Source organism: Mus caroli, unplaced genomic scaffold (genome assembly GCF_978045245.1).
Source record: "Mus caroli unplaced genomic scaffold, Mus_caroli_1 scaffold_10, whole genome shotgun sequence".
NCBI lineage: Eukaryota > Metazoa > Chordata > Mammalia > Rodentia > Muridae > Mus > Mus caroli.
This window is the reverse complement of record NW_028227265.1, coordinates 24017635-24028549: the sequence shown is the minus strand read 5'-3', so window position 1 is coordinate 24028549 and position 10915 is coordinate 24017635. Positions and strand designations below refer to the sequence as shown.

The 10915-nt window shown below is 55.1% G+C and overlaps 2 protein-coding genes across 9 annotated transcripts in view; both read right to left on the bottom strand.

The window, feature by feature from the left end:
• Positions 1–1083: 1083 nt before the first annotated feature.
• On the bottom strand, positions 1084–5033 carry Tppp3 (tubulin polymerization promoting protein family member 3). Of its 2 annotated transcripts, XM_085843634.1 has the most exons (5): positions 4858–5033; position 4727; positions 2025–2218; positions 1743–1896; positions 1084–1615 (listed from the first exon to the last, which is right to left on the bottom strand). In XM_085843634.1, the coding sequence occupies exons 1-5, from the start codon at positions 5016–5018 to the stop codon at positions 1427–1429; spliced, it is 699 nt and encodes a 232-aa protein (XP_085699760.1). In that variant the 5' UTR covers positions 5019–5033; the 3' UTR covers positions 1084–1426. The 2 variants fall into 2 exon arrangements, with proteins under 2 accessions (XP_085699760.1, XP_021026286.1); XM_021170627.3 differs by lacking the exon at position 4727 and having other exon boundaries at positions 4858–4998.
• A 928-nt stretch (positions 5034–5961) lies between these two features.
• Positions 5962–10915, bottom strand: part of Zdhhc1 (zDHHC palmitoyltransferase 1) — a 25496-nt gene continuing 20542 nt past the window's right edge. For 4 of the 7 annotated variants that reach the window (XM_021170059.3, XM_085843633.1, XM_021170060.3 and 1 more), the window contains 8 exons: positions 10577–10678; positions 10158–10282; positions 9915–10073; positions 9575–9687; positions 7044–7126; positions 6766–6859; positions 6552–6630; positions 5962–6442 (listed from right to left, as the gene is read on the bottom strand). In XM_021170059.3, the coding sequence (XP_021025718.1) occupies positions 6162–6442; positions 6552–6630; positions 6766–6859; positions 7044–7126; positions 9575–9687; positions 9915–10073; positions 10158–10282; positions 10577–10678 (1036 nt within the window). In that variant the 3' untranslated portion in view covers positions 5962–6161. The remainder of the gene's footprint in view (positions 6443–6551; positions 6631–6765; positions 6860–7043; positions 7127–9574; positions 9688–9914; positions 10074–10157; positions 10283–10576; positions 10679–10915) is intronic. The other 3 variants (XM_029480853.2, XM_085843631.1, XM_021170061.3) reach the window with 3 other exon arrangements.

The window sequence follows — 10915 nt, the reverse complement described above, 5'->3', positions numbered from 1 at the left end:
GAGGGACATCCCAGTGAAGAGCCAGCCTCTGGCATCTGGGAGACAGGTGCTAGCCTGGGGCCCTCTGCTTTCCACCTGACCTTTCTTCATCCCTGTCTGTCTCACACCACTTGTCTGAGTGTCTCCTCCCCACGTGGTTGGGCTTAAGCCCAGTGTGAACAGAGCGTCCCAGGACAGCCTGTGGGAATGGGGCACACAGAAAAGAAGTTACTGTGACCCTGAGCCTGTGAAACCCAGAAGCTGCCCTCTGATAGACAGGCCCTAAGTCCACCAGCCTCCTTGCTACCACAGCAAGGACGTGAAGGGCGTGCTTGGGAACAGCTCTAGCCAGACAAGGGCAACTCCAAGGAGTGATGATCTGGTAGGGAACAGAATGGCCACACCTTCCCCATCAGAATGGTGAACAGATGGGAGGGAGTCAGCCAGAAGTCCCTCACTGTGGGACATCAGGCTCATCACTGGCCATTAGGTCCCATGTGTGTGTTTTGTTTTTTGTTTTTGAGAAACAGTGTTGGGGCTTGCTGTTCCAGAACAGGGCTGGCATGAAGATAAGAGGTCTATAGTTCAGGGCTCATCTGTTGAAATCTCTTTCTTCCCTAGGTCTCAGCTTCCTCGGCCATAGAGTAAGGGCATCAATTGTTTATTCTCTAGTTCTTTCTATCCCAGAATAGTCTGAGATTCTGGGCTACAGCCCAAAATGCCTTACCCGAGTAGCCCCCTGTTGGCAGCCACAGTGCTGAAGCCTGGCCCTGAGCCTCTGCCAAGGCTTGGTCCAGGCCAATTCTGATGTTTCATCCTGTGCAAATGTTGAGAGCAGATTGAGGCCTTATTGATTGGATAACAGGCTGTGATGTCATCACCCTAGGGTCAGGGTCCAGTAAAAAGCTCTGCATCTCCCTAAGGCTGTCTTGGGCTGGCTGGCTCTGCTCTGCACTAATGGGAAGGACTCGCTAATGGAAGGAGATAGCATCTATCCTTGGCTACCAATGGGAAGGAAGAGCCTAGCAGGGTGTGTATGCAGGAGGGGATAATAGGGGGTGCTACAGTGTGAGTGACCCCATCACCGTAGACTCAGTCAGTCCATCCTGGTACAAAAGGTATCTTTATTGAGGTCTGGGTAAGAATTAGGCACTTGGCCAGAGCAGCAGCTTAAATATGAGGCAAGCAGGCAAGAGTCAGCCATGCCTGGGACCAGGCTGGGGCGGTGAGGATATAGGCACTGATTCCCAGACAGACAACAGGGAGACAGGAAGAAGGGACACAGCAGTCTGGGTCAGAGGCCTGATGGGATGGCCCTGGGACTGGGCAGGAAGCTCTTGGTGGCAGATCCAGCAGGGAGGGAGCCAAGCTTTCTTGCTCCATGTGACCCTGGACCCCAGGCCTGGGCTTCCAGTGGGACAGCCTTCCTGGGGGCTTTGGCAGGGTGTCACTTCTTCACCTTGGCGTCATAGGTGCCTGCGTTCTTGTACGCACTCACGTAGCCACTGTCATCCAGGATGTCCTGCCGTCCAGCGATGCCCTTTCCCTTGCCGCTCTCATCAAAGCGTTCTTTGTGGGAGCCGGTATACTTACTGGTGTCCGTCAGCCGGTCCACAGCACCACCCGTTTTAGCTTTCTGTTTGGATAGAATTCCCACAGAGTCCTGTGAGAGGGAACTTGGCCCATCCCACCCACCCCCACTCCTGCTGAGATCCACCCCCTACCCCACCCACCCCCACCCATCTCAGTGGCAGGGCACTTACGGTGACGCCAATGTTGGCCGGTTCCTTGCCCGCTATCAGCTGGCAGATGGCATCAAAGGCCTCCTCTTTGGACTTCCCCTTGAACCGCTTGGTTGCCAGCTCTTCCAGGGCCTTCTTGAACTCCTCATAGTTGATTACTCTAGCAGATTTCGCCCTGCCAGACACCGTGTACACCGTAAGGATCCCCCCTTTTTGACATCCTCCCTGATTCCAGCTCCCTAACCACCCCGCACGCCCCCCACTTTCTGGAAGCACGAGAAACGGGGGCTGCCTGGTGCTCACTTGACTTTGGAGAAGACGATGTCGACGTCAGTACCCGTTACGGCCTTTCCGTCGGCCACCTTACAGTCCTTGCACAGCTTGGCCCAGTTCTTGCCGTTCATCTCTTGCCCGCTGGCCTTGGGGTCGCCATGGATGGCAAACTTCCGGAAGCTCTCCTCCAGCCCAGCTATGTCCGTGCTCGCTGCCATGCCACCCTGCGAGGATCCGCCACAGTCACCTCCCGGCCAAGTTATTCCCACCTCCTCTAGACCCAGAATGCCCCTACTGCCTTCTCAAGACCTGTGAGGTGCTGGACAGGGGTGGCGCACGCCCTTAATCCCAGCACTCAGGAGGCAGAGGCAGGCGACTTTCTGAGTTTGAGGCCAGCCTGGTCTACAGAATGAGTTCCAGGACAGCCAGGGCTACACAGAGAAACCCTGTCTCAAAACAAAACAAAACAAAACAAAACCCTGTGAGGTGTGAGTTGGCAGCACATTAGTCCCTCAGTCAGGACTGGGATGCCTAGGGGTTAGCACCTTGTGTCTGTCTATGCCCGGAGCTGAGGATGAGCTATGGGCAGAAAGGTGCTGTCGCTCGGTGCCAGCCCTGGATGTCAAGAGGGCTCAGAAGATGAAGTCATGATGCCCACACGGCCCTGGGAACAGAAGGGCACTGTCCTGAAAGACTGTGATGATAGCAGCTAGGGCCATGGCTTTGTCTGTCCCTGGCACAAAGCCTGGTTGGGTGGAAGTGGGGGATGGTGGCAGAAAAGCCTCCCTGAAAACTCCTGTCAATCTGGGTCAATGCCAGACAAGGGTGGTGTATGGGCAGGTATGTAGTGAGGGCAGTGTCTCTGTAAAGGTCATGGAGACCTAGGGAGGCCCAGCCTCAGCCTGACAATGGAGCAAGAGCAAGGGCAGTGGTGCCTGCCCTAGGCAGGGGCGCAGCTGGCCCAGCCCTGGCCTTGTTACTATTTGCTGTTAAACAAAAACAGGAGGGGAGCAGGAACTTGGGTCTGGCCTGGCCACAGTTTGTGGAGCCTGGAGACAGTTGCTAAGGGAGGGTGGTGCTGCTTGGAGACAGTTGCTAAGGGTAGGATGGTGTCAGGGCGGCTTCAGGGAGAAGCTCCCAGTGCTGCTGGGCTGGGCTGGGCTGGGCTGGGGATCAGGGGCCCACGGGTGGGGCATACCAGCACTCCCTAAGCCTAGGGCACAACCGTGGCTTCCTGGCCCCTTGCCACTGATTGAAGCTGTAGCTTCCAGTCTGTGGAGCTTAAGAGTGGGAAACGAAGAAACCTGGGTAGAGACTTGGACAGTAGCCCCTAAATTCTTCCATGGGGCCATGATCTTGGTGCCTCAATCCTTCACTGAGGCACAATCCCATTGTCTACACTTCAGCCCTCCACTAAGGTCTTCTTTTCACTGAGCGTGACCACGCCAGTCCACGTTCCCATAGCTCAGATGCACTGAGCCCTGGCCCTCCACACCCTCTGCCTTGTACCCACTAACCATACCCACAGCCTTGCACTGAGGCTTCCTCCACCCACACCCAAAGCCTTGAATTTGACCCTTTTTCCTTTTCCATCCCCACACAGACATTAAGACCCCTGCAATGAAACCCCTCCCCAGCATGCCCACAGCCCTGCAGTCAAGTGCATGTCCTACTACAGACCCCTGACCACACCCTCCTCAGGGCTCCATTGCAGATCTCTAACCACACCCTCGGCCCCACCCTGAAAGTCCCTCTCCAAATCAAACCCTGCGCACACTTGCATCCATTTTGCATCCTTTTAACTCACATCCTGAAGACCCCAACCACAGTCACTAGCCGGACTCTGCACCCTTACAAAGGCCCCCTGGCCATACCCTTGGAGCATTCCCGTTCATCCATATAGCTACAGCTTCTGACACAGCCCTGCCTTGAAATCTCTCAGTCTATCAGTAACACCTCCATACTTCCATGCAAAGCATTGAGCACCCACCACACACACACACAGTTCCCTGACCACACCCTCAGCATCCCCTCTTTACTCATATGCTAAAGCTAGTGACACAGACCTGACCTAAAGCCCCTCAGAGTCTAAGCAGCACTGGCATCGCCAGGCATCATGTTAAGACATACCACCATCACCACACCCACTGCAGCCTCCTGACCACACCCTTGTTCTCAGCCACCATCTTTACCTTGCCTCTTAGGGAGAAAAAAAAAAAGTGTCCAATGACCACAACCTGCCCCCTGAACAACTTCCTCTTCTTCCATTACTAGTTGGTCCACACTGAAAGGCCTTTTCTGCTGACCACACCTACTCATCCATAAATTGCAATTTTTAAGACTCAGAAACCCAGAGATCGCACTCTGCAGGGACCTCCGTGGGACTGTAAATGGGGTCCGCCACGCCCTTTGCCCCGGGGACCCAAAGCCCTGTACTTGAACACCAAAGGTAAACGTGTCCAGGGGAGTTTGGGGTGCTACATGATGCTTTTCTCAAGGAAATGGGAGGATCCTGAGCTACTGCTCACTCCTGTCTATGGGTAGATGAATTTGGGGGCTGTTGAGGTGGAGCAGAATCACAGCAGCTGCTCTGGGGTCCTCAGACCCTGGGCACAGTGTTCACGCCTCTGAACTGAATCCGCTCGTCAGCTCCTGCTGGGACAGCTGCAGTCATCAATCAGCCTGGCAAGAAGGTGGGGGCAGGAGTGTGTGTGTGTGTGTGTGTGTGTAACCCTTGGGGCCAGGGCCGGGGTGTTCAGCTGATAGACTCAGCTCAGTACCATCTGAGGTTGGTTCAGGCTGCTCCCACCCACCCCTCCTTTTGGGGGATACGAATTAGGGTGGTCGATGTTCAGTCTCCTACCGGCTTCTACGGCTTGGCTGCTCCTGAGCGTGCCTTCGGACAGGACCCAGGAACTGATGCTGGAGACCAGGAGGCTCCACAGCTCCGCTCCCTGCCGGCTCCCGGGCGGGACTGCAGCCCGGGCGGCTCCGTAGTATTATCCCCTGTTTCTCGGTCACCATAGAGACAGTGAGTCCCACCCCCTAGGCTGTCTCGGCGGGAGAGTGACCAAGGTCACGCTAGCTCCTCCCACCAGACCCCGCCCTATGTGCTCTGTGGGCGCTGGGCCCGCAGAATTGCAGCGACAGCCTTATCCTGCTCCTCCCCTTCGACCGCGGTCCTCAAGCGGTCAGAGCTGCCCTCTGCAGTCCTGGATGTCCTAAGATAGGAACTCCCACGGCCAATGGGAAAACAGCCCCCCAAAGTTCCAGTGGGGTCCCCAACCCTCACGAGACTGCTGAAAGAATCAACCTGAGACTGTCTAGGAGCTGAACTGAAGAAGGGGATCCCGCCCCTCATTGACAAAGATCTACAGCTGGCTCCAAGACCACAGCTGCCGCTAACCCTGTGGCATTCACTCATTCCTAGGTTCTCAGCAGGCCACATTCTGAAGCACTAAAAGACTGAGACAATCAGTGGATCACGCGTTCTTACCCACCCCATCCCCCAAATGCTGGGTACTTTGGTGGCTGCCTCCTCCCATTCTCTTCTCCCCGCCTCACAGCTTCTTGTTCCAATGCGCCTCCCTAACCTGCTTCCTCTTCAGTCTCCAACTGCAAATACTAAAAAACTAAATAAAAATACTAAATAAATATTTATTAATTTATTAACCTTGCTGGGTGGGTGTGGTGGCACAAGCCTGCAATCTGAGGATTCGGGAGACTGAAGCAGTAGGTTCAAATGTTCGAGGCTACCCTGGGAAATGGGAGGAGGGACAGAGGAGAGTGGTAGTGCTTGAACAAGACCCCATGTTTTTGATTCCCAACACTTAAAAGAAAAACCCTGTCCAGAGACCTTTCCTAACCCGCTCCCCTTTCTCTGCCCCAAGCTAGCAATGGTGGTCCTGCTTCTGTGAGACCCATGAATTTTTCCACTATGAAAATAAGCATTAAGTCCGCAAAAGCATTAAAAAAAAAAAAAGTTTATTGGGGCATCAGGGCTGGTGGAGCGGATATTGCTGAGTCTTGGGTAAGGAAGGCCGATCCTGTCGACCTTGAGGTCCCTAAAGTGCACTCGTTACGTTACGGCGAATGTGGGGTGTTGCATAGAGTCTGGTCAGCCGATCCTACAAGGCCCTCCTGCCTCTAGTCCTTAGCCTTAGTGGGCTAAGGCAGGCCGTCGCCGCCTCCAGGTGTTCCGGGCTCGCCACTGCTCGGGCTCACAAAAACAGCAGGCGAACGTGCCTGTAGAGCCAGCCCAGACTCTCGGCCCCTGGCTCCTGGGGCGCCCAGTGCCGCACTGCCCAGGCGCGTCTGGGCCACTGGAATCTCTTCCATGGACTCAGCTGATGCCGAGTAGTAGGCGCCTGCAGAGTCCCCAGCATGCACTGGGCTGGCACTGGTGGAATCAGATGAAGAGCTGGAGTGGCGGCTAGGAGTCCCAGTCTCTGCGCACAGAGGGGAACTTAGGTTGAGATAAGGGCTGTAGCTAGGGCTTTAAAACCTTTCCCTCCCGCGAACTAATCCAATAGGATCCAAGCAGAGAGCGGCGCTCACCCCGTAACCTGGGCAGTGGGAGCTCTCGGTCCAAGACCCCAGACCTGGGCAATCTATACACACGCCGCTTCCTCTTTTTCTGTAAAGACAAAGGGAAGTGTGGGCTGCTTCTCCAGACCCCACTTTGCCGAAAGCAGCAGAGGTGTCATCAGAGTGCAGGTCTCTTTTCCATCTCCCTCTTCTGGGGCAGAGGTCCAAACCCAGCCCCTCCTACCTGGGGTTGGATCCGTGGAGGCAGAGCCAGTGTGTCTGAGGAGGAGGGTAGTGGTGGTTCCACTTGGCCTTGGGTGGCAAGAAACTGGGAAGGACTGAGGTAAAAGCCAGAGAGCAAACTCTAGATGCTGCCCCGGAGTCCCTCCTGCTAGAGGTTCCCTTCCTAGCAGGACAGAGACTAATCCATCCAAGATTGTGCTGAGCTGGACCCAGACCCATGTTTTGACCCTGGCCTACCCTTTCTCCCACCTCCGATGGGAACAGCCAGGTGACACTTACTTGGCATTTAATGCTGCTGTCCTAGCCTGGCCAGAGGGCTCTGGACGCACATGGCTGAAGGTCCTCATGTAGAACTCCATCTCCTTGGGAGAGAGGGGTCAGGAAGGCTAGGAGACTATGTGTAGATCCAGAGGATCTTCAGCCCTGAGCACACCTTGTTACTGCCCTCTCTGATAGCTGAGTGGTCTCATGTCCCAGAGGTTAGGGGTGTCTTCCTGGTTCTCAGATGTGCTGGGAGAGCCCTTCTACAAAACAAGGCTTCAAACATGCATTTCTAAGTCCTACCTCATCACAAGGACTTGCTTTATCTAGTCAAGCTGCAGCTATTCTACCAGCGGAAAGCTGCAGGCCCTTATGTCCAGTATGCCTAGACTATAGCTTAACCAAGAGGTTCACAGGGACAAGACAATCAAGTTGCCCTCACCTACCCCTGACTCCTCTTAGGGCTCCAGCCACTGAACTAACTTGTTCAGGGGCCAGGAAACCACAAAACTATTCCCAGGCCAGCGTGTGCGCTCCAGGCTGTGTGTCTGCAGCACACATACTGCGTGCACCTCAGTGTACCAGCCATAGTTTTTGGCTGCTGGGAAGGAGAATGTGAGTACAGTCATTGTTATGTGTATTCCCCAAAAGGAAAGGGTACAGGTGACGGAACAGTGCTGCAGCCCAGAACCGTGAAGGAGTGATGACAGCAGAACGAACCCCAAGCAAAAGGGCTGGGAGTGGCTAGGCTGGCACTGCATGCCAGATGCCCCCAGCTTTGCTAGAGAGAACTGCAGGTGAAGAAATAAAAGACCGGGGAAAAGCCACCTCGGGAAAGGGAGTGGGGCAGAGGGCAAAGGGCGGAGCCAGTGAGCTGGAGGGAGCACCCAGACAGCTGTCGCCTGCTAGGCAGTCGTTTCCATGGTGACAGAGGCGTCCTGACTAAGGCAGAGACGACACTGTAACAGAAAGCCGTCTCTAAAACAAGCCTATGTTTTGGGGGCAACGGCTCTAGAGAGGGGCCCCTCCCAAATTCCTGCTGGGTGGGGGTTGGGAGGCTGCCTGCCCGGTCCCTGAGAGTTTTAGGGACTAGGACAAGGCTCAGCCAACCACTGGCTGACTGCACAGGTGCAAATACTGAGGTCCCCGATGAAACCCAGGCTCAAATTCTGCCCAGGATGACCCTTTGGGGTTGGCTATGGGAATAGCTGCCCAAGCAGAACAGCACAGGGATCAGTGGCAAGTCCCAGTCCTGGGCCCTACGGTCACTTTCCTCATGTCTCCCCTCCTTTAGTAGGAACGCAGCAAAGACAGGCTACCTCGGATCCCTTCAACTCCAGGATAGGCTAGAAGCCAAGCCCTAAGCTGCTAAAAGAAAGTGAAGCTATCACAGGAAGGTGCCTGCTTAGACTTCCTCCTCTCCTCAGAGCTGAGCCTTGCCCTTCCTTAGAAACCTTCAAACATTGCCACATTACTGAGTGGTGTTTTGGAGGCTCTTAGCCTTAACTCTCTCTTCTGTAAAAGGGAGCAAGCACCTGGCTCCTACAGGATAGGCTTGCCCTGTCATTAGCTGTAGACAAACAGAACAGAATGAAATGTCTCTGCTGCAGTCACAGTTGGGCCCACAGCCTAGGCAGAGCAGAGAGCCTAGGAGCCTGGGATTCGGGCATCCCAGAGCAAGCCTTGCCTACTTACCCTACTCTAGGATGGCTACCACTATCTGCAAACACTTAGTGCCCAGCACAGGGCAGGGATGGGATGGGGAGACCAGGGTTTTCTCCCAGTTGGTAGCACTCTTCAGCTTGGCCCACAGGCAGGGTCCAAGCCCTAGGGACGAGCAAAAGAGGCAGGGTCCTTTTCCAAACCGCCCACCAGCCTGTGTTTGTATCCAGTTGCCATGAGGATTTGGGATCCAGGGCTCAGCCTTCCCAGCGAAGCCTGCCCGGGGCCCCCTGCCTTTACAGTCCCTAGGGGCTTTGAAGACTGGACCACCTCCATCCCCAGCTGCTGACCTCAGGAAGCCAGGGGGGCGTGGGAATGGGGACAGGCTGGTCTGCAGCTGGGCTGAGCAGGCCAAAGCCTAGGTTGCAGGGTTCCTAGTTCTCTATGCACAGAGACCTTAACTCTCCTCAGACCAGGCTGCCTTTTAACCTTGCTGGACATCAATATGCTTATCTCTAACAGGGATGGTAACAGTTGTCCCTGTTCTAAAACTAAAGTAGAATAAGATGTAAGGAGCAGAGGTTACAGATGAAGAGAGTTGATAGTTATTCTAACACAGCCAGTTGTCAACTGAGGGCTGGCTTCCTCTACCACATGCCAGTGCCGGCACAGGAAGGTACACAGGACTACAGAAACACGGAGCTCCTTTTGGCTATGTTAGTGCTGGTGTGCCCAGCTTAGGCAGGGTCCTACGTCTCCAGGACTCCACTGTAGCTGCTGCTCTAGGCTTGCTTCCCATGCATGGTCTCCTCCATGGCTCTTGCTGCACAGCCTCACTCCCCACCACACACATGTACACCCAAGCCCACCTCTCAAGGCCTCTATACCTGAATGGACCGCACCTTGCGGGGACATGACTCCAGCTCCTTGTGGGTCTCCTTTGCTTCCTGAGCTGGACGGTGCTGCACGATGTATTCATAGGTGGTGAGCTTGTGCCACACTGGTGGGTATGGGAAGACATGGGTCAGCAGTGGAGAGGTAACCCCGGAACGCAAAAGCTAGGGCAGCCGGCACTAGGTTCAAATCCCTATCACACATGTACCAAGTAGGGCAAAACCAGGCCAACCACAAACAGCCAGCACTGTACGGTTTAGGACTTCAAGGTTCTACAGCCCGAAAAGGTGGAGACCCTATCCCCTTCGAGGCAAACCTGGAGGAGGCACTTACTTAGATAAATGTGGAAGCAGAGCAGGTGGCCAAGCAGGGCTGTAGAAAGCAGGCCCAGAAGGATGAGCAGGGCAGCCAGGGCCAGGATGGCAGGAGCCTGGGTCTCCACAGGGGCAGCAGGCAAGAACACAAACCACACATCCGTGTGGTTCTTCAAGACTGCAGGGCACAGGCAGACTGTGCTTAGCCAGGGGTCAGGGGCGCACTGACTAAAACAAGTCTGTGTCTAGAACCGACACCGACCTTCAAAGTGTTGGTTGGTACGAAGCCGCATGGGGTTGACAAAGAACTCCACGAAGACATAAGTGGCCACCAGCACCAGGAGCAGAACACCCAATAAAGCAGACGCCACACTGTGTAGAAAGAGCCTGGCCCAACCACGGGCAGCTGTCAGTCCTCAGGAACACCAGCTTAATAAGAAGCCGGCTCCTGACCCCAACAACTCATTGGCCACAGGCTTAGAGCGGGAAGACTCTGAAAGCATCCACTTCTCAGGCTCCCCATCTTAGCCGGGACCAATAGGATGGCGGACTCTGAACCCACCCTCTGCCAACCCAAGTATCACCTTCTGGGCGGGCGCGCATCCCCACCCACAACTGTATAGTGTATCACAAAGCAGTCCTCAATAGACCAGGCAAGCCCAGGCCCCAGCTGGTTCTCACCGATAGTTCCTCTCGCCCACGCAGTTGTTGAGCCACTTGCAATGGTGATCGAAGCCGCATACGCACTTATTGCAGGCGCTGCAGTGTTTGGATCGCGCACTCCTGCGGAAGTTTGGGGGGAAGGCGCCTGATGGTCAGCCAGCCCATCCAGCATAGCGACCTGAGTCAAGCCTGGTTCCTGATTACCCACAGGCACCTCTGCCCTTCCTCGGACCGCAGCAATGAGGAGCGCACGCGCCCTCTGGTGGAAACAGGAGGTGGGACCCCTGGAGAAGGTGCTGAGGGTCATGGTAGAGGGAAGAAGGGTGTCTTTTAAGGTCCTACTCTTGAACTACATAC